At 42.1% G+C, this 23321-nt stretch overlaps 1 protein-coding gene across 1 annotated transcript in view; it reads right to left on the bottom strand.

Moving 5' to 3' along the window:
* Positions 1 to 23321, bottom strand: part of LOC129710483 (nuclear pore membrane glycoprotein 210-like) — a 113304-nt gene that overhangs the window by 57869 nt on the left and 32114 nt on the right. The window contains exons 7-13 of the mRNA XM_055657437.1: positions 19861 to 20019; positions 16885 to 16953; positions 15792 to 15898; positions 13401 to 13541; positions 9838 to 9960; positions 2970 to 3125; positions 1949 to 2147 (exon numbers count right to left, since the gene is read on the bottom strand). Of these exons, the coding sequence (XP_055513412.1) occupies positions 1949 to 2147; positions 2970 to 3125; positions 9838 to 9960; positions 13401 to 13541; positions 15792 to 15898; positions 16885 to 16953; positions 19861 to 20019 (954 nt within the window). The remainder of the gene's footprint in view (positions 1 to 1948; positions 2148 to 2969; positions 3126 to 9837; positions 9961 to 13400; positions 13542 to 15791; positions 15899 to 16884; positions 16954 to 19860; positions 20020 to 23321) is intronic.

The raw sequence follows: 23321 nt of genomic DNA, 5'->3' as shown, positions 1-23321 counted from the left end.
GCAATGGTGGGTAAGTCCGCAGGCTCAGCGGCTGGAGCCCCAGGTCGTTCCAGTTGGAGGCCGCTCCATGGTGCTAGGCCTCAACGACAACGGAGACCCGACAGAGAAAAGGTCGGGTCCACTGTACAGGGAAAAGTTTTTAAAGTTTCCCCACCCACACATACCCAGTTAAAAAACCACTGGAAACTACACTCAAACGAGACAAGAAAAGGGTGGTTAATTAATTTTCTCACAATCTCATGTTTTTTTATCACCATTACTGATTATATCTAATCTTATAGAGCTGTACAAAATCATGAGAGGAACTGATCGGGTAGATACATAGAGTCTCTTGCCCAGAGTAGGGGGATTGAGGACCAGAGGACGTAGGTTCAAAGTGAAGGGGAAAAGATAGAATAGGAATCCGAGGGATAACTTTTTCACATAAAGGGTGGTGGGTGTATGGAACAAGCTGCCAGATGACAAGGCTGGGACTATCCCAACTTTTAAGAAACAGTTGGACAGGTACATGGATAGGATAGGTTTGTAGGGATGTGGACCAAGCGCAGGTAGGTGGGACTATAGCAGCTGGGACATGTTGGCAAGTTGGACCGGAGGGCCTGTTTCTGCACTGTATCACTCTATGACTAGATATTTATTAAATTCCAGATTTATTCAGTGGTTGAATTATAATTATCAGCTGCCACTCTGTAATTTGAACATATCTCAAAGCTATTATCCAATGAGTCTATCTTTTTGCCTTCTTTTGTTATGGTTTTGGATGCCAGTGTGCAGTTATTTCCCTGATCACGGGTAGGCAGTAATATTTCCAGCAGCAGGTGACAGATCCTTGCTGTGAGTCACTGCGAGCACTGAAGTACTGAAGAGGGAACAATAGATTCAGGAGAAACTCAGTGGGTGAGGCAGCATCTATGGAGCGAAGGAAATAGGCAACGCTTCGGGCCGAAACCCTTCTTCAGACATTTTGGCCTGAAATGGTGCCTATTTCCTTCTTTGCATAGATGCTGCCTCACCCGCTGAGTTTCTCCAGCATTTTTGTCTACCTTCGATTTTTACATCATCTGCAGTTCCTTCTTAAACAATCGATTCAGGAAAAGGATCTGCAAATCACACAAGTTGTACAAATAGCATCTGTGGATCACAGCAACAGTGACTGAGTGGAGAGAAGAAGGGTGGACCTTGCAGAAATCTGTTCAAATGGTCTGTGTAAGTATGGTATTATATTTTAAAAGAGAGCAATTTAATAAATCAACGAAATATTAACTTCACTTACTTAGTGAATAAATAAGTGTGGGTATTAAAGCTGTCCCTCATTACCTGCATTATATCAAGGTTGCACTATATTACATAGGGCGGCATGGTGGTGCAGGGGTAGAGTTGCTGCCTCACAGAGCCAGAAACCCGGGTACGATCCTGACTACGGATACTGTCTATACGGAGTTTGTACGTTGGGTTTCCTCCGGCATCTCCGGATTCCTTCCACACTCTAAAGACATGCAGGTTTGTAAGTTAATTGGCTTGGTAACATTTGTAAATTGTCCCTAGTGTATAGGATAGCGTTAGTGTACGGTGATTGCATGGTCGGCGCAGACTCGGTGAGCTGAAGGGCCCGTTTCCATGTTGGATCTCTAAACTAAACTAAAAAACTGATAATTGCCAACATTTTCCATAGACCTTGCAGAGTTATGTTAATCAGCTGCTACATGGTGTGAAAATCACAATTTTGATTTGGAAATTCAGTAGCATTCAAGGCCCAAAGGGCCCACCTACTTACGGAAATGTTGAATTATCTATTTAATGTAGAGAAAAGGTGCTGTTGGAAAAACAGTTGCATCTTGTTCTGAAGATATGAAATACAGCAAAAACTAAAACAAAGAGATGTTTAATAAAAACAAAATATCTTATTTTTAGCAGCTAACCATAAAATTGAATGATGATTTTGATGTACCTTGTATGACTTTGAACACCCCTTGCTTGTCCATATCCACCGCCAAGTTCATTAGTGAGCAGTCATTCACTGGAACTGTTTCCATGTCATCCGTCTCCTTGAGTCCATAGACCATAATCCACAAGTAAAGATACTGAGCAACCTCAGCCTCTACTCGGGATTGGACAAACTCTATACTGACTGGCCTGAGCACATTGACCTACAATTAAACAAATGATCAATTCATTTTTAAATCCATGTTAAATAATTCCAAGATAATGTATTCACGTGGTCAATAAGGATGGAGCAAAAGTAAGTTAATTTCCACAATGAACACCAGAAATATGTTGGCCTCCCAACAGAAATAGTAGAGTAACACATGATCTACATAATCTACACAGTGGACCAAGGGTTCTCAACCTGGGGTAATGTTACCCCCAGGGGGTACATTTGTTGATTCTGGATTTGTACATATTTTTCTCATTGACTGACTGTGTTAGGTTCTGGTATATCTGTTCATCATTAGTTGTTCATAAATAAGTGAAATAACTTTGTTATGCGCTATTAAAGTTGCCAGGGGTAAACAGGACGAAAAAGGTTGGGAACCCCTGCAGTAGACTATGTGTAGAATCATGAAAGGCCCGTTTACCTGCACGATTCATGCAGGAAAAGGCTATTTTAAATTTCAATAAAGCACAAATCTGAAATGGGTTAGTGTGTCACTGTACAATGTATTGTGCCTCCCACTGTGTACTGTGTTTACATGTTCTGTGCTGCAGCAAGTAAGAATTGCATTGTCCTATCTGGGCATATGACAATAAAACACTCTTGACAACTTGAAAGCCATTTACAAGGGCAAGAATAGATAATAAATACAATTTAAATGAAAATTGAGTGAGCAAGGGCTCAGACCTTTCCACTGATATTGTTTCACACCAATAGATTTATTTTAAATTGGTTACATATTAAAGCAAAAAAATGGAGCTTAGAAAGCACGATCATTGGTGTTAGATATTTAAGGAAGTCACTATTTACGACTTACTTGCATTTCGCCGAAGTGAATAGCATTTTCCACATCCCTCGCCCGTATAATGCTGAAGCCTCGGCTGTCACCAGTTGCTATCAAACCTTTAACTGTCACCAGAGCAACAGTTTCATTACTTGATGACCATGTAAAGTTCCCACTTCCTCCTATAACCTGCAGAATAAAAATGCAGTCAGTTTATGATATTTTATAATACTCATTTAAGAGTTTGCTGCCTGAAAACAACAAGGGACCATTTTAGGACAATGTGGTCCAGATGTTGCACTGGTTCTGTTGGGTACCCCAGGTGTGACGTACTAATTCCATGTGCACTACATTGTGGCTGTACACTACATTATACTTGCTCATCTCTAACTATTGAGCTAATGTTTGTGACAAGTGAGTTACCCTATTTACAGCAGGAGACTGAGAAGCATGCTAGCAATTTTACTTCGGAGTCACGTGAGTGATTCCGTGAAGACCCCAGCCCAGTGCGCAGTTGCGGCATTATCGCACAGCTGTGCACACGCGGCCAGCGGGAGTCGGCGCTCCCGCAACCAAGGAACGTGAGGTAAGTACTTACCTTAATCGGGCCTTGTGGTTTTTGCTCCAGGGTGAGCAAAGCAGCAGAGGAAGCGGCCCCCGTTCGACTACAGCGAAGAAGCCGACAGTGGAGGGGGATAGGCGCAAACGGGACCGCACACGCTGCGGACCGCTGACAGGGAGCTGCGCTGATGCCGGTCCGCTGAACAGCTGTTTGGTAACAGCAGCGGGTCGGAGGGAAATTTAAAAACCCGACCGGCAGCCCTGCAGACTCCTGACAAGGAGAATCGCCGCCCGGGAACCGCTACAATGCCGCCTAAAAAACGGCAGGCAGCCTCTAACTACACGTAAGACAAAACCTTACTAAAACTACAGGTTCTATAGGAATCAACTTTCCTCCAACACTGGAACAGGTGGAGACAGCAAAAATAAGTATATCTGTCTCCCCAAGCCAGAGGAGGTCATGGAGTTCAAAACCTCCAGGAAAAACGAGGGGTCACTGGCTGAATGCCAAGGGAGCTGACACTCCTACCCCAGAGCTATTGCACTAGCCATCTCCCTTGTCGAGGGATTGATGCAACAACGGAGTTTGAGCTATGCCTCCTCCAATTTACAGCACACCCTTTTGCTCCCTCTTTTGAGGCTAGCTAAGGAGGCCAGGGCTGGGCTGGCTTAAACGCTGGGCAGGCGGACGAGAACAGCAGTATGCCAGGGGAGCAGGATCAGGAAGGAAGAGCTGCTGGGTGTCATGGGCCACTACATGGCTCCTCCACGCGACCATCTTCCCAAACAAAGCCCTGCAGGAGTAGGCCTTTCTAGAGGCAAATCTGCAGGCAGCTGGGTCAGCAGACTCGCAGACAAGAGCTAAAAGCAGCGAACTTTGAAGCTCCTAACAGAGGGTCAAGATGTCACCGCCTTTGCTCGTTTTTTCCACGGATCATACTCACCTGGCAGGCGAGACGCCATGATCACCAAGGTGGTTCTCCCAGGATGAGACTATCCCGTTGCACTACGAGTGTGCTGACGCCTAAGATGTGCCCAAATTTGGGATACTCGACTGACATTTGTGCATATAAGACCTGCCCTCAACCCCAAATATACGGGGCTATGCAACCGCTGCTGCGGGAAGAGAGGCAGCTAAACCTGTGCGCCTCATGAGGGCAGGCCATGGAACGAGCAGGACATCGCATCCAACACCCAGCTGGCAGCACCCCTCGGCATCCACCAGCAAATATCGAACAAGGACTGGTAAAAGCCTGGCGAGCGCTTCACATTACCCCCAAAGTTCTTTTTAGACAGGGGCCCAGAGCGGAGCTGTGGGAAAATGCGCCGCCCCACCGACAGCACCAGCATACCAGCAAAACTAAGCCTTCATGAAAAAACAATGAACATGGAGGTAGGTAGTCTGGTTCCTCCCAGTTTACACAAAATAAGGGTGTTCTACTAACTGCGGGGGGGGGGCATTTACACTTGTTGATAAAAGCATGGGGTGCTGTCACAAATAACTAATATATACTCAACAGTATTAGTGGATAAAAACTTGAATTCAAATTGGGCATATTACTGCCAGTTCAGCAATGCGCCCAAAGGGCATTTTCTCCCTCTAAGAAAGAGAAGCGAGAAGGTCAAGCTGAACTAGAAAGGCTCATTACTAAACGGATCATGGGAATAAACATGAACCGTTGGAATTTGTATCGAATATATTCACTAAAACTACAAAAGATGGTGAATGTAGCATCATCATTGATCTAATATCACTAAATAAATCTGTTGAGTATATACACTTTAAGATGGAGACGGGGTTTTTGTCACTGCCAGACATCTGATCTCCAAAGGATACCTTATGGCAAGCATTGATATGGAAGATGCAAACTATCTTATACCCATACACTAGGATCATTGTAGATACCTTTAAAAAAAAAAAAAAAAAAAAAAAAAAAATTTACCTGGATAATGGATATCCCGGTTAGGGCAACTATGGGAGTATAGAGCATTCCCAATGGTCTAACCTCAGCCCTAAACTATTATAAATGTTAAAAATGGCCATGAAAATATTAAGAAAACAAGCATAATCATGGCATATATTGGATGATATCCTCATATTAGGGAAAACAAAGGAATTAGCTGTGGCAGCAGTTCTAGCTACGAAACAGCTCCCTAAAGCACTGAGGTTCATCCCACGCCCAGATAAACCAGAATTGAAGCCGTTAACTACCATGGATTATCTGGGCTTCAATATCAATTCCATCCATATGACTGTCACTTTGCCAAGGTACTTGGGTCACTATAATCAAATCATGAATGTACCCACTGAAGCTATATCACAATTACAGTGGTGGGCAGACATATGTTTGGCATAGTTTTCAGCCCTATTATTATCACCAATCCCAACTTGGTTATTTAAAAAACCGATGCCAGTACTTTAGGCTGGGGAGCAACTAAACTCCATATCCAGCACAGGTAACAGATGGACCAATTCAGAATCATCGTTACTACACACACCGGGCATCAACTATTTGGGATTGGTGATCGCCTATTGGGCTAAAAAGCATATGCATTTCAAATGCAGCACGTACGTATGCGGTTACGGATTGATAATACTATGGTGGTGGCTTATATCAACCATATGGGGAGCATAAAATCATTATCGTGCAACAAATTGGTCAAACAGATCTGGCAATGGTGTGTCAAAAGACATTTTAACTATCAGCTGCCTATTTCCTAGGAAGCTAGAACACAGTGGGAGACACCACGTCACGGGTAAAAAGTTATGACAACATTGAATAGATGTCAAACCCAAAATATCTGCTAAAGGTATTAAGCAGTTTGAAAGCCAGATATCAATTTGGTTGCACAAGACGGAATCACCAGTAACCTATGTATGTGACTTAGGAACCAGATCAGAGGCAGCAGCGATAGATGCCTACACGCTGGAAGCGGGAATTCCAGCTTTGCCTTCCTCCCTTCTGCCTCATCAGTCGGGCACTTCGCAATACAGATGGAATCTGTCTCCGAGATATTGAACGTGCCCGACCGGCCTACACAGCCATGGTTCCCAGTTCATCACGACATGGTGGGCGAGTCACCTATGGATTTCCCTAGTGGACCATGGTTGCTGACTCAACCCAGTATCAGGCATAAGCCACCCATGCCAGAAAAACATCAAACTCCTGGGTGCAGGTTTTGAATAGACCTTACCAGGGACTGGGATTATCCAAAGGAACCATTACCACCATGTCGGCATCCCTGCGAACAGTCACCAAGAGCTAACATGGGTAAAATACTGCCACGACGCAGGGACAACATACCAAACTATTCAACCACTGACGTATTGGAGTTCCTGGAACATCTACACCATGACTAAAAGGTGAGTTACAGTGCCGTAAATACAGCATGGAGCGCCTTGTCTGCTTATCTAAAACAGCAGGACAGCAGAGCATGGGATCCCATCCACTGAAGATAAACTTATGAAGGGCAACTATAATAATAAGCCCCAAAAACCCAGGTATACCCATGTATGGGATATCGGTGTGATATTGACATATCTCAGAGAATGGCACCAGCCAGATCCCTCAGTCTTGCTCAATCTATGTTAAAAACGCTCATGCTTATGGCTCTTGTATACGCTCACAGAGTCCAGTCACTCCATAAAACTAGACTGGATAACATGGTGATTACCCCAGACGCATCACGTTCATCATTCTAGGTCTGGTAAAAACCTAACTCGCAGGTATATGGGACTAGGCGAGATTATGAGTTCGGCACGGACTAGTAGGGTCGAGATGGCCTGTGTTTTCCGTGCTGCAATTGTTATATGGTTATATGGACCAGGAACGCCCAATTCACTGGTGGGATTCCGGGCCTACCCACCAGAGTCCAGGTTGAGTGTGGTGACCCATCTACTACAATATATAGACACAACCCACAATCTTAGAGGGAGAGGAAAGCCTATGGGTCAACCACAGAAACCCCAAGACGGGGTACGAGCCAAACCACTCCAAGGTGGCTCAAACAGGTACTGAAAGCTGCCGGAATAGATAATAATACATTTTAATCCCATTCCACTAGGGCAGCATTGATATCAGCGGCTGAACGAATGGACATCCCGGTTGACCACATTCTCAATACGGCAGGATGGTCAAGGGAAACGACGTTCAGAACATTTTTTATTGTAAACCGTTGATAAGCCTGATTTAATTGCAGAGAGAATATTACAAACTGCAATATTAATTTAAGCTCAGGGGAGCTATTTATGTTGTTATTGTTAACAAATACCTTTCTGTTTCTTGTGAAAGCAGATCCATTGGTTGATTACGATAACACTTCCTCCCTCAAAAACTTTGGCAGTGAGTGAAATAAAAACTGTTACACGGTTTGAAATCACAGACCTTTGAAGTCTTCACGGAATCACTCATGTGACTCCGAAGTAAAATAGTAAGATTAAACGAGTACTTACCAGTATGAAGTTTGATCTGTATTTTATGAGGAGTTACGATGAGGGATTACGTGCCCTCCGCTCCCACCCTCAATATATAGATCAAACTAATAAACTGATGTCTCATGATCTTTACTATCTTACTTCAAATATTGTGTCTATCCTGTGATTTCACACCGCTGCTTCGAAGTATGCCACAACTGCGCACTGGGCTGGGGTCTTCACGTAATCCCCCATCGTAACTCCTCATAAAATACAGATCAAACTTCATACTGGTAAGTACTCGTTTAATCTTACTATTAGAGAGCAGCATTTGTATCTGGGCAGTCTAGAATGTTATCCAATGTCTACTTTCCATTTGTTTTTAAATAACAGTTTGAGTAGCTTCATAAAACGATATGGGAAAAGACAGTTGGGCAAAAAATACTCCTGGGGCATAAAAGGAAGCTGTAGGAGGGCGATGTTTCAGATCAAGACCCTTACTGTGGACTGGTCAGTCATCAACCCAAAATGTCATCTGTCCATTCCCTCTGCAGATGTTGTCTGACCCGCTGAGTTCCTTCTGCAGTTTGTTTTTTGCTCCGGATTCCAACATCTGCAGCATTTTGTGTCTCCATTTAACTCATCATGTCTATGTGGCACTTTGAAATGGACTTCCAAATTGTCCCTCTCTTCTGCTCTTTGCCCCTAGCTCTGCAAAATTCAAATGTTTTCATATTCTTTCAGAGATTTGCTTTCAAGATACAGGTAGTTCTACTACAGCACATGTTTCCATAACACGAATTGAATATAACACAAATAATGAACTAGGGAACATTATTTGCTGAATTTTGATTGGGACCTAGAGAGAAACACTTAAAAGTTACTTTGGAAATTGACAAGTAGAAAAAAGCTTGGATTTATGTTCATAGTGACAGGAGCAGACTAAAGCCATTCCTCCTCATCTCTTTAAGGAGCGTCCTTTAATTCTGGGGGGAAAAAAATCTGTTTTTTATTAAACTGCCCTACAGTAATCAGACACTATTGTCTCTTAAGAACACAGACTATTGCTATAACTCGGATTGGCCACTGAAAATTGACAAGCAAGCAGTTCTCACTTCTACTGACACTTAAGCAACAATACTCTGTTAAGCAATTTAATGTACAGCCTTTAATAACTTTAGTTTGCAATAACAAAACTAAACTTACTGCTATTGAAAATACTTTTATTTTTGATAATCCTAGTCCTGTAAAAAAATAACTTTGTTATTGCAAGACTGAACCTCTCTAATCCCTAAACCCAGTTCCTCAATTGACACAATTTGTCTTTATAACATGATTTTCTATAACGCAGCTATACTACCCGTGCTGAATTCCAGATCAAAACTCATTGCTCAAAAGAATATTCTATTTTTTACTCAAGAACATTTTAATTTAATTTCATTAAATGTTATTAATTTTATTAAATCGGCATCCATTAGTTTCAGGCTCTTAGCAATTTCTTGATACAAATCTTTCTTATTTTGAACATCTGCAATAAAAGAATCCATGAAGCACGTTATCAATGGCTTCAAACTTGGGATGCTGAGGAGACGCACTCATGAGTCTTCCATATTTAGCACCAGAATTATTATTGAAAACAATGTTACAAACCTCTACAAAGATCTTTTTATTTAGGGTGTAAGGGTGTAAAAAGCTCAGGTTTAAATTGTCATCTCTATTTTATTCACCACCCATCCCAATTTGCATTACTTGAAAATGACATTTCAATCCATCATAATAGAAACATAGAAAATGCAGGAGGAGGCCATTTGGCCCTTCGAGCCTCCACTACCATTCATTGTGATCATGGCTGATCATCAACAATTGTGTTTTCTAAATTCAGTTTTCACTTTGTCTATATTGTGAAAATCAAAAGTCTCATACTACCTTAATGATATGTCGATAACATCGAGGCTTGGGGTGCCAAGGGAAGACAAGAATACTTGGCTCCAGTATTATTGAGTTATAAATAATTACTGCTTGGCTGTTGGTAATAGGTGTAGTCAGATACTATAAGATAAAAAAAGTTACATAAGTAAATAAATCAAAATGTAATACTTGAACTCCTTCCAAATCAAGTTTGTAAGGATATGGCAGATGAACCAAGTTGATCCTCTATAGCTGGGTGTGCTCCTGTGAAACAGGAATCAAGCAGCAACTAGGATTCGTTTGGAAGATCCTGAGGCCCTGTCCTTAGTCTGAAGAAAGGTCCTGGCCCGAAACATCACCTGTCCATTCCCTCCAGAGATGCAGCCTAACCTGGTGGGCCATGCGGCAGGATGGAAGTACTGGCGGACGGTGACCCGTAGAGGGCAGCCACCAAGCCCAGCACCTGCCCGTCCACTGAGGACCGGAGAACCAGTGAGGAGGAACCTATCAATGGCGGACGCAAGAGCTAGGGCTGGTAAGAGCATGAACCTTCTGCCCCATCAAGTCGGCTGCGGGAGGCTCCCCTGAGGCACAAAGGCAGTATTGCAGTTAGCTGGACTCAGAGAGGGATGACGGCTCACTGGACGATCTGGACTGGAGGCCTTGCGGCAGCCTGGGACCTGCTTAGATTGGGGGCCGCTCCAGGTGACCGAGCACATGGACCTGACAGTACTTTGAAAATGGCGCCAAAACCTGCCGACTCTTGCACGCGGTCTCAGTGGACTAATTCTATGCACATAGAACTAATCAGGGATTGTGCTTATGGCAATACTCACTGAACTATAGGCAGAATAAGAATTTCACTGTATGTCTGTACATGTGATAATAAAGAACCACTGAACCATTGACCTCTTGCAGATCCTCCAGCACTCTGTGTTTTACCCTGTCCCTTAGACATTGTCTTGTCAGTTTCCAGCTCTTCAAGTCATTTGAAATATTCTTTAACAATTCTGATAACCATAAACTTTCAATATTCTAATTGTTGTTAAATAACTAAATTAAAATACAAAGACATTTAATTAAAAACACTTAAAAAACTTATAGTATCTATATTACTAAAATGCTGATCTTGACCGCTTTTGGCTCGCTGTGCTGCGATTTCCGAGAGAATGCCGTGACCTACAGCCGTCATTTTTGGCCACCTCGCTCAGAGCCCTCCTCTCCCTTCCGGGACTAGAGGATTTTTCCCATCGATGACAAATCAGAGAGATATTAATGTTTTTTTTTAAATCACCATTCTCTCTGCTGCCCCTGCTGGAGGGAGGGACTATAAAACCAGGAAGTGGTGTGCCTCACTCAGTCTCTGCAAGATGGATGAAGCCAAAGGGTCACGTCTCTCTGAGCTCTGAATAACTGAACAAATGTATACTCAACTGTGAGTCCCCTTAATGTGGTTTGAAAATGAAAATATGGTTTGTTTGAAGTAAAAAGACACTGCCTGCAAATGGTTATTTGGGTGCTTTGGCTTGAAGTTAAAAGGACTACTTACTGCAAATGGTCTCTTGTGTGCTTTGGCTTGAAGTAAAAAGGCACTACTTACTGCAAATGGTGGCTTGGGTGCTTTGGCTTGAAGTTGAAAGGCACTACTTACTGCAAATGGTGGCTTGGGTGCTTTGGCTTGAAGTTGAAAGGCACTACTTACTGCAAATGGTGGCTTGGGTGCTTTGACTTGAAGTTGAAAGGCACTACTTCCTGCAAATGGTGGCTTGGGTGCTTTGGCTTGAAGTTAAAAGGCACTACTGCAAATGCACTTACTTCCTGTTTGCACTGTATATTGATTTTAGATAAAACGCTACCACTTACGGCTGTGATTTTTGGCCATCTTACTCAGTCCTCCTCCACTGAGCAGGTGCAGAGAATTCTTCCCATCAATGAAAAATAAAAGTGTTATTAGTGTTTAAAAAATGTTGAGAATCTCTCTCCTGTCAATCACGCCATGAAGGCCATATCTTTTCCGGTGGGAGGGGGACGGGTTATAAAACCCGGAAGTGTGGGTGTGGCTCAGTCTCTGCATGATGGGGGAGGGAAAGGTCACGACTCTGTCGGAGCTGTGAATCAACTGAACACACTGAATGTCTACTGAACTGTGAGTTTGGTATTTTGTGTGGTTTTATGGTGCTTTCACCCTGCATGAAATGGTATGAAACTGCATTTGAATTCGGTGGCCTTGCACCCTGCTTCAAATGGAATGAAACTGCATTTGAATTTGGTGGCCTTGCACCCTGCTTGAAGTGGTTGGAAACCACACTTGAATTTGGTGGCCTTGCACCCTGCTTGAAGTGGTAGGAAACTGCACTTGAGTTTGGTGGCCTTGCACCCTGCTCAAAGTGGTAAGAAACTGCACTTGAATTTGGTGGCCTTGCACCCTGCTTGAAATGGAATTTCAAGGAATAGCCATGAGTCAACTGCCAGCCCACCAGCTGTGAGGTGCCAGCAGATCAGGCTTGAGGGACTGAGCTGCCACCCCAAGAACCCATACCAGCGCTCCAGACAGCCCCCCCCCCCCCCACTGGCCACCAATATTGGAGTAGGTGGGGAGGTGGAATATTGCGTCGGGGGCCCAGCCCTCCCTTGTGAACATGGGACCCAATGGGTCCCACTTAGTCTAGTAATTAAATAAAGAGAAAGAAACACACCTCTTAATTGCACGTACCTTTTTAAACAAAGTCAACGACTCCAAAGACATTGCAAATGCAGAAAGTCTAATTTGGTCTAATATCACAAATCTATTTTCAATTTAAAATTCATCCGCGCAATGCAAGTATTCTACAAGTGAAATCATGTTAAAATGTGTTGACTGATTTTGCATTTGTTGGGAGAAATACGAATCATTAATAACATAAGGACTCATTGGTGCAAGATGTTTGTGTTTTTGACGGCTGTTTATACAGATGGACAAAACTAAAACAATATAAATTTTGGCCCCAAATTTCACTTCCCCATTGTGTTCCATAAACCACAATTCTCCTTAACTTTAAAAATCTTGCTACAAATAATCACGTTTTAGCATTTTCTTACCAACTTTTACTAAGTACTATTCATATTTACAAAATAATTACTGATCAAACCATTTGAAAAATGTAAACAATGGTCAAGCAATTTTAACTAAGTACAGGAAAAGGTTTCATTCTTGCAAACCTGATGTTTCCATGAAATTCAATAGAACCTGTAATAATTTTATGAATGGCAGTTATACGAAAAGAGAAAAAAACACTATTAGATTCATCATTACTTGCTGAGGAGCTGTGAACTACTTGCTGAGGAGCTGTGACGAAAATTGTTGAGTAAAAAGTCAATTCATCAAATTTGCTTTAGTGCATATTATAAAAATGCCATCTATTTCTTAATGCGATTTGGAATAGCGTTACTAAAAAAATAAGCAAATAGGGATAAAATATGCCAGATGGAGCACATTTGCAGAATTACACTCTGTGTTTCTCATAACATTGCTAAACAATTCCATGGTTTTTCTTGTCATATTTTGTGCATGATATCTATTCATTTAAGTATTTTATCCTTACCTGCCCAACCACTCCAAAGAGTGTTGCCTTAATTTCTGTGTGGCCAGCCAACATAACATCCACATAATGATAAGACCCATTCCTCGTTGTTTTCAGAGTTTGGAAATGTGATTGTGGAAGGGCAGTGGCAATATTTAGATTCTAGAAGAAAACAGAAAATTCTAGTCTTACGATTATTTTCCACTTCCAACAACAGGTTTCCTTCACATTTCTAATTTTGTATGCAATATGATTTTTCAAATACAGTGGTTCTATGAATGGAATAAATTATAGTTGCAGCAGCTAAATTTTTCTGTCCAGAAATATAGTGCATTCAGAAAGTATTCAGACCCCTTCACTTTTTCCACATTTTGTTACGTTACAGCCTTATTCTAAAATGGATTAAATTCATTTTTTAATCTTCAATCTACAGACAATACCCCATAATTAAAAAACAAAAATGTTTAGAAATTTTTGCAAAGTAATTAAAAAAATATATCTGAAATATCACATTTACATAAGTATTCACACCCTTTACTCAGTACTTTGTTGAGGCACATTTTGCAGCGATTACAGCTTCAAGTCTTCTTAGGTATGACACTACAAGCTTGGCACATCTGTATTTGGGTAATTTCTCCCATTCTTCTCTGCAGATCCTCTCAAGCTTTGTCAGGTTGGATGGGGAGCGTCGATGCACAGTTATTTTCAGGTCCTTCCAGAGATGTTCAATCGGGTTCAAGCTCTGGCTGGACCTCTCAAGAACATTCACAGACAATCCACTCCTGCATTGTCTTGGCTGTGTGCTTTGGGTCGTTGTCCTGTTGGAAGGTAAACCTCCACCCCAGGCTGAGGTCCAGAACGCTCTGGAGCAGGTTTTCAACACGGATCTCTCTGTACTTTGCTCCGTTCATCTTTCCCTTGATCCTGACTAGTCTCCCAGTTCCTGCCACTGAAAAACATCCCCACAGCATGATACTGCCACCACCATGCTTCACTGTTGGTATGGTATTGGCCAGGTGATGAGCAGTGCCTGGTTTCCTCTAGACGTGATGTTTGGCATTCAGGCCAAAGAATTCAATCTTGGTTTCATCAGACCAGAGAATCTTGTTTCTCATGCCTTTTGGAAAACTCCAAGCAGGCTGTCATGTGCCTTTTACTGCGGAGTGGCTTCGGTCTGGCCACTCTACCATAAAGACCTGATTGGTGGAGTGCTGCAGATATAGTTGTCCTTCTGGAAGGTTCTCCCATCTCCACAGAGGAGCGCTGGAGCTCTGTCAGAGTAACCATTGGGTTCTTGGTCACCTTCCTGACCAAGGCCCTTCTCCCCCGATTGCTGAGTTTGGCCGGGCGGCTAGCTCTATGAAGAGTCCTGGTGGTTCCAAAGTTCTTCCATTTAAGAATGACGGAGGCTACTGTGCTCTTCGGGACCTGCAATTCTGCAGAAATTCTTTCCCAGATCTGTGTCTCGATACAATCCTGTCTCTGAGGTCTACGGACAATTCCTTCGTCTTCATGGCTTGGTTTTTGCTCTGACATGCACTGTCAACTGTGGGACCTTATATAGACAGGTGTGTGCCTTTCCAAATCATGTCCAATCAATTTAATTTACCACTGGTGGACTCCAATCAAGTTGTAGAAACATCTGAACAGGTACTTTGGATCCGTCTTCACTAAGGAGGACACAAACAATCTTCCTGATATAGTGGTGGCCAGAGGATCTGGGGTGAGTGACGGTGGAACTAAAGGAAATCCATATTAGGCAGGAAATGGTGTTGGGTAGACTGATGGGACTGAAGGCTGATAAATCCCCAGGGCCTGGGTCTGCATCCCAGGGTACTTAAGGAAGTGGTTCTAGAAATCGTGGATGCATTGGTGATAATTTTCCAATGTCCTATGGACTCTGGATCAGTTCCTGTGGATTGAAGGGTAGCTATTATTATCCCACTTTTTAAGAAAGGCGGAAGAGAGAAAACAGGGAATTATAGACCAGTTAACCTGACATCGGTGGTGGGGAAGATGCTAGAGTCAATTATAAAAGGTGAAATAGCTGCACATTTGGATAGCAATAACAGGATCAGTCTGAGTCAGCATGGATTGCTTCCTGCACCTATTGTCAATCATTATTTTCTTCCCTGTTTCGTGATTATTTTTCTACATATTAATGTTGAAATCCTTTAAAGGATGGAAGTTGCAATTGTTTAAAACTGCTTAATGCGTGCAAAGACATGGTAGGCGAGAGGGGCTTCTCTGCAAATAAATCTTGGTGTTCCTTCATATGCTGTTAATTTATAAATGAGAAAGTGCAGTATCGCCTAAAATTTGAAAACGATAAGTATTTCAATTTTATTCTCAAGAACATAAACACAGAAAAAAGTTCCAAAAGTGACACAAATGAGTTATGAAATAACTTACATCAGATAAATAAACTTTATTACTCCTTTTGTCATAGATTTCCACTGTAAATTCATACTTTCGTTCTACTTCCAGCACCCATCTTTCTCCAGGCAAGATGAAAAAGCCTGGATGAACCAAAGGACCAATGTTAACAAAATTTCAAGCATCCACTGTAAAATAAATCTCCAGAATAATTGTCCATTAAGATAAAAGCATTTCAAGTGATATTTAAGTGGGAAATTCTTGGTTGTACACAAGGCCAAATAGAAAAATTAAACAGCTCTATATTTGTTTTGGGTGCACAAAAATGCTGGAGAAACTCAGCGGGTGCAGCAGCATCTATGGAGCGAAGGAAATAAGTAACGTTTTGGGCCGAAACCCTTCTTCAGACTGATCTCTCTATATTTGTTTTGCTTTCTTATTATTGATGTGAGCAGTTTGGGAAAAATAAATAATTATTATAAAAAGTTCAGACATCCTATCTTCAGAGCACTTTAAATGGTTCATACCTGGCAGAGAGGCTGTGTAATTAGTCTTGAGACCAAATATTTCCATATTTAACCAATTTAGGTGATATTATGTGAATGCTTCTTTCAAAACAAAGAAAACAAAAAGTAACTAGTTTGAAGATTACTGTGGACAGCTTTATATTTTCTAGTAATGGACAAATTGGGGTCCATGTGCCCTCGGCACAGGCCGGCTCAATAACAGTTCAGGTCTGAATTTACTTTTGGAATCTTTCCACTCTAACACTTATTGGACACTGATGCTTGATCTGAAGCTGTTAAGCTCCACTGTGGAGCAGCAGGTCTTGAAAGAGTACCCCACAAACTGTCACACAGATCGACTTCCATCTGTCCACATTACATGGCAATAATCTCCTATATGATTATTATGCAAGGGAATTTACCTCTTGGAAAGTGGAAAGACAGGGAAGAGTATTACTGCAGAATTAGACACAATAAAGTAGACCTAATTTAAGCAAATCTAAACACATTTAATATGGATAATGCTTTAGTTTAATCAATTTTTAATGAAGCAATTTAACACTTTATCTCTCAGTTAATTGAACATTCTGCCTACATAATAGCCAAAATAATATGATACTAACCTAGAAAGCCAACTTCCACAACAAATATTGTACTGTTAGGTAAATGAGAAAGTGCTTGCATATGAATGTCTACATTTTAGTTAAAGTCATCACAATATTTAAATAATTGCAGATGTATAAATAATTAGTAGTTATTCGTGAATTATTGCAGGTTCTATGTCTAACTAGACTAAGGGGGACCTGTTGAGTCCCATGTTCACACGGGAGGGCTGGTCCCCCAACGCAATATTCCACCTCTCCACCAATTCCAATATTGGTGGTCTGTGGGGTGGGGGGGGACATCCTGGAGCGCTAGTATGGGTGTTGTGGGCTGAAGGGACTGGTTTCCAGAGGGCTAGTATGGACATTGTGGGCCGAATGGATTCTTGGGCTGGCAGCTCAAGCCTGGTGTGCTGGCAGCTCACTCACTCAGGGCTGGCAGTTGACTCAAGGCCATTCTTTGAAATTCCATTTCAAGCAGAGTGCAGGCCACCAAATTCAAATGCAGTTTCCTACCATTTCAAGCTGGGGGCAAGGCCACAAAGGTGACTTCTCCTCCCCCATGTTGCAGAGACTGAGCCACACCCACACTTCCGGGTTTTATAGCCCCTCCCCTCCCCTCCCACTGGAAGAGGTCAAGTCAAGTCAAGTCAAGTTTATTTGTCACATACACATACGAGATGTGCAGTGAAATGAAAGTGGCAATGCTCGCGGAACAACAAAACAACCAAACAAATTATAAACACAATCACAAGGTGTGGCCTTCATGGCGTGATTGACAGGAGAGAGAATCTCAACATTTTTAAAACATTAATAAGTCTTTTATTTTTCATCGATGGGAAAAATCCTCTTGTCCTGCGCAGCGGAAGGGAGCTCCGAGTAAGATGACCAAAAATCACTGCCAGAAGTGGTAGCGTTTTTTCTAAAATCAATATGAAGTGCAAACAGGAAGTGGTCAAAATGAGACTTTTAATTATATAGATGTCTTCCAACATACAATACTCCATTAAGAAATAGAAAATATTTTTAATATCATACCCACTACCATTAAAAACCCAGTAGAGGGTTAGGGGCTAGAGAGTTTGAGACTCATAATATCAAATTATTTATATATAGAACATTGAAGAGTACAGCACAGGATGGGCCTTCGGCCCAATGTTTGAACCAATCATGATGCCAAGTTAGACTGCTCTCATCTGCCTGTACATGATTCATACTCCATTTCCTGAACTTCCATGTGCTTATCTAAAAGCCTTTTAAAAACCACTATCGTATCTGCCTCCACCATCACCCTTGGCAATGCGTCCCAGGCCCTCACAACTCTGTGTGTCCCATACATCTCCATTAAACACTCTCCATCTCACCTTATAGCTATACCCTCCATTGTTGGACATTTCCACCCTGGGGAAATGGTTCTGGCTGTCTACCTTGTCTATGCCTCTTATAATTTTATATAACTACTTTTTATATCTCCCCTCAACCTCTGACGTTTCAGAGAAAACAATCTGTCTATGCAACCTCTCCTTGCAGTTGCAGCTGAAACATTCCAATCCCAACAGCATTCTGGTTAACCTCCTCTACACCCTCTCCAAAGACTCCACATCCTTCCTGAAATGGGGCGAACAAACAGAACGGCACAAAATGCTCCTAATGTGGCCTAAACAAAGTCTTATAGAACAGCATTATGACTTCCTGATTCTTGTACTCAATGCCCCCAGCAATGAAGGCAAGCATACCATACGCCTTCTTAACCACCCTATCTATTTATGTTGCCACCTTCAGTGAGCCATGAACTTAGGCTCTAAGATTCCTCTGCAAATCAAATGCTGTTAAGGGTCGTTCCATAACTGGATACTCTCTCCTTATATTCAACCTTCCAAAGTGCAACACCTCACACTTGCTAATGAGGGTTAAACCCCATCTGCCATTGTTCCGCCCATTTCTGCAGCTGATCTGTATACCGCTGTGTTCTGACAGTCCTCCTCACTGTCTGCAACTCCTCCAATTTCCTTAAATGTCGTCAACAAACTTAGTCACCAACCCATCTACATTTACATCCAAGTTATCACAAACAGCAGAGGTGCAAGCACAGATTCCTGCGGAATTCCTCTGGTCACAGACCTCCAGCCTGAATATCTTTGTGCCACCACAAACCTCTGATCAATTTCCCTCTGGGGATGAATAAAGTTTTATCATATCGTATAAGCGAGTTCTGAATCCAAATAACCAAGTCACTGTAAATCCCGAGCATTGTATTCTTCTAGATCAGTGCAGTATTGCTGCAGTATTTTCAAAAATCAACTTATTTTCAAGAGCAATAAGTTTATTTCTGTTGCTGCAAGCCAAAAATACTAAAACTGTATGCTTATTATTTAATAGTTTAAATATCAATTGAAGCAATTGCCTGTCATATTCAATAAACACCCATGGTGAAACTGACAGGTTGTATTAGACAATAGACAATAGGTGCAGGAGTAGGCCATTCGGCCCTTCGAGCCAGCACTACACAGCACAATGGTGTCTGATTACTACAGGGTGGTTACATAGAAACAGCTTCCCCCAATACCAATCCAAGACAATTTTGTTTCCGCTTGTCAATTTCCAAAGTAAATGTAAGTGATTCTCTAGTTCCAAATCAAAATCGCATTACGACCAATTCAGCAACATAATGCAAAGTTGGCATAATACAGAAATAAAAATTAAATGTTCATCTTGCGACAACAGTACAGGATTTCCTTGTGAGCACATCTGGAATAAACCATAAAGCTTTAATTTCTTTACACCTGCCTAACTGGTGGGGCAGATATGGTTTACGGGATCCTTATATTGTTAATGATGGAATTAGAGATTAAACATAGCTATCTATTTTCAACCTTACAATTTGCAATAATAAAATGTAATATTAGGATAGTGCCTATTGAATAAGATGAAACACCATTGGAACAAAATGATCTGCAGATTACTATCATGGACAGTATGTTTATGGGGAAAGGATACTCTTGTAGGTCAGAACTAAGTTGGCCCGTCCTGTGTGTACTGCTGTGACAATGGAGGAGTCAGAATCCAGTTTAGCAACAGTTGCATTTCCCTCTCCATCAGAGCGCATCTTATCGCTGTGTAACTCCAATCTATACTGTTCAGATGGCATGTTAACCTCTGCAAGAGTAAAGACATTATACACAGGCAAGTTGGAATGTGGGGTAATTCATGAAAACGAGACAAAAAATGTCTCAATGCAGAAATATTAATACTTACATTTGAACTTGGTGCCCTATTAATTCTATGAAATTATTTGCAATAAATGAACATTCACCATTTTCGACGAATTATTGCCAGGATGTGTGTCATGCTGAAATTATCCTCTACCTACCTTTAGTTACCCTGGGAAACTATTGAGGGCTGCACCTATATTTGGTGATCCATTTGCATTATAGGATGCTCTATGAAGAGAATCAACCATGTTTAATGTTGCCCAAGCCTCATATGTGCACCGTGTTCCCTTCCTGGCAGAGATTAAATGTACATCTCGGGCTTCTAATGGCAAGCCAGCATTTCCATGGCCATTTTTTATATCTGCTTGAGCAATTGAGACAAAAGCTTGATAGCAGGTACCACCAGATTAAGGGCAGCTTCTTGCCCTCTCCTCTGGTACGCTAGGGATGAATTCTCCGTTTTCCAATCTATCTCATTGTGACTTTTGCACATTGTTTCACTGTACTTTTCCTTTAGCTATTGACTCTATTCTGCCCTCTATTTATTTTCTATATTGCACTAAATCAGGAACTCAAACATATCACCTGCCTGGATAGCACGCAAAACAGAGATTTTCACTGTATCTCGGCACACGTGACAATCATAAACCAATACCGTTGCACTTAATAATAACCTATCACTATTTCCACCACCTTCCTTCCACAGGATTCCACAACCAGACAAATCATCCCATCCCATCCTAGCATTCCAAAGGGACTATTCAATTTGCAATTCTGAGGTCCACATCCAGTTCCATCAATCGCTCCCTTCGTGGTACTTTCCCATGCAACATCATCTTTTAGCTCATCTCATCTCGGCACGGTGGCGCGGCGGTAAAGTTGCTGCCTCGCATGCCAGAGACCGAGATTTAATCCTGAGTATGGGTGGTGTCTGTATGGAGTTTGTACGTTCTCTCCGTGACCTGCATGGGTTTTCTCAGGGAACTCTGGTTTCCTCCCACACTCCAAAGATGTACAGGTTTGCATAATTGTAAATCGTCCCTATTGTGTGTAAGATAATATTAATGTGCAGGAATCGCATGTCGGTGCAGACACAGTGGGACGCAGGGCCTGTTTCCACATTGTATCTCTAAACTAAACCTTCCTGCCATCCAAGGATCTAAATATTAATTCCAGATGGAACAGAGATTTATTTGTACTTAGTAGAAAATAGGCGAGTTGAACATAGCTTAGTTAAACTAAACACAATTAAACTCGAACTTAACATAGAACAGTACAGCTCAGGAACAGGCCCTTCGGCCTACAATGTTTGTGCCGTACTTGATGCTTAGCTGCACTGATCTCATCTGCCTGCACATGAGCTATATTCATCTATTCATTGCCACTATTGTACCTGCCTCCACCACCATGTCCGGCTGCACATTCCAGGCCCTCACCACTGACTGTGTAAACAAACGTGTCTGGCACATCCCTATTAAAGTTCCCCCATTTCACCTTTTAGCTATGTTCTCAAGTGTTGGACGTTTCCACCCTGGGATAAAAGGTTCTGACTGTCTACCCTAACTATGCCTCTCATCATTTTATGTACTTAAATCAAGTCTCCCTTCAACCTCTGACGTCCCAGAGAAAACAATCCAAGTCTATCTAACCTCTCCCTGTAGATGAAACTACAGAATGCAGCATTCTGGTAAACCTCCTCTGCACCCTCTCCAAAGTTTCCACATCTTTCTTGTAATGGGTTTGTAAGAGTCAATGGAGACATGCTGAATTTCCTCTGTTGAAGTTGACCCCCATTACTTCCGCATTGAATGGTCTGCTTTCCCAGTCAATAACCATGTTGTTTTTTTCTGTGCTTGCTGACTGCTCTGGCTCCTGGTTATGCAGCATGTGAATTTTCACATTTTAATTATATTCATCAGAGACATCCTTGGCTTCACCATCCTTATCTTTGCAACCTTTTCTAACTACTTGCATCTTAATTGTTCGACCATTGGTAGAGAGGCCAGCAATTGTAATCGGCCTGTCCCACTTAGGCGATTTTTTAGGCGACTGTCGGCGAATAAGACACCGAAGTCAGCAACGGCAACAACCTACATCACCTGGCGACAGCCTACATCACCTGGCAACAACCTACATCACCTGGCAACAGCCTACATCACCTGGCAACAACCTACATCACCTGGCAACAGCCTACATCACCTGGCAACAACCTACATCACCTGGCAACAACCTATGTTAACCTGGCAACAACCTACATCACCTGGCAACAACCTATGTTAACCTGGCAACAACCTACATCACCTGGCGACAGACTATGTTACGACTAAAGGTGCTACAGAAATACATGCTGTTGCTGATAAACAACAGAATGCTTCCAAAGCATTTGCTTTGTGCTTTTCGGAAAAGGCCCCAGCCTTCAAACTTGCCAGCCACTTGAACTGTCAGGCACCTCTTGCTGCATCTGTGGAAGAGAATGTGGGTTCCACATTAGCCTCATCAGTCATCTGTGAATGCACAGAACTGGAGTTGAGGCAAGTCACCCTCAATTCCAAGATTGAACGAAGATATATAATAACTTATCAAACGACAATTGATTTATCACTCTTGCTCAGTAATGACAGCACAACTACGTGGAGTGCAGAGATTAGAAATGATGTAATACACCAAGGACACATTGTGAGCAGCTGAATTTCTTTTTCATGGTAACCTAACAAGCCTAGTCTCGCCTAGTCCGCTGTTTATATCACTTGAAAATGCCGTGAAATACTTCACAAATAACAACAGAAAATGTTAAAAAAAATACTCAGCAGGTTAGGTGCCATTGGTGGGAAAAAAGAGTTGACATTTCAGGTCATAAGAAAACTCATTAGTTTAATCTGCAGAGAGAAAGGGGAGAGATGGATAGGAGAAAGGACAAATCTCTGACAGTGTGGGTCCTGCATTGCTGCAAAGATATATTGTTGAAGGTATCTGGTTGATAGATTAATGGGGAGGTGAAAGATGTGAGAAGGAGCTAGAAAATGCCGTGAAATATAGATCAGAGATGTGGGAAATACCCAGTTGATCAGACGGTGTCAGTGGAGAGAGAATTTTACAGATGAGTTACTTTCAACAAAACTGGACAGTTCTGGCCAGGCAGAGAGTTATATATGTAGCCCAGTCCATCACACAGACCGGACCTCCCACCATGGACTCCATAGTAGACCAGGCTGCCTCGGAAAAGCAGCCGACATAATCAGACTTGTC

This window comes from Leucoraja erinacea, chromosome 28 (genome assembly GCF_028641065.1).
Source record: "Leucoraja erinacea ecotype New England chromosome 28, Leri_hhj_1, whole genome shotgun sequence".
Classification (NCBI taxonomy): domain Eukaryota; kingdom Metazoa; phylum Chordata; class Chondrichthyes; order Rajiformes; family Rajidae; genus Leucoraja; species Leucoraja erinaceus.
Note: the sequence above shows the minus strand (reverse complement) of the source record. Positions and strands in the feature narration are given on the sequence as shown.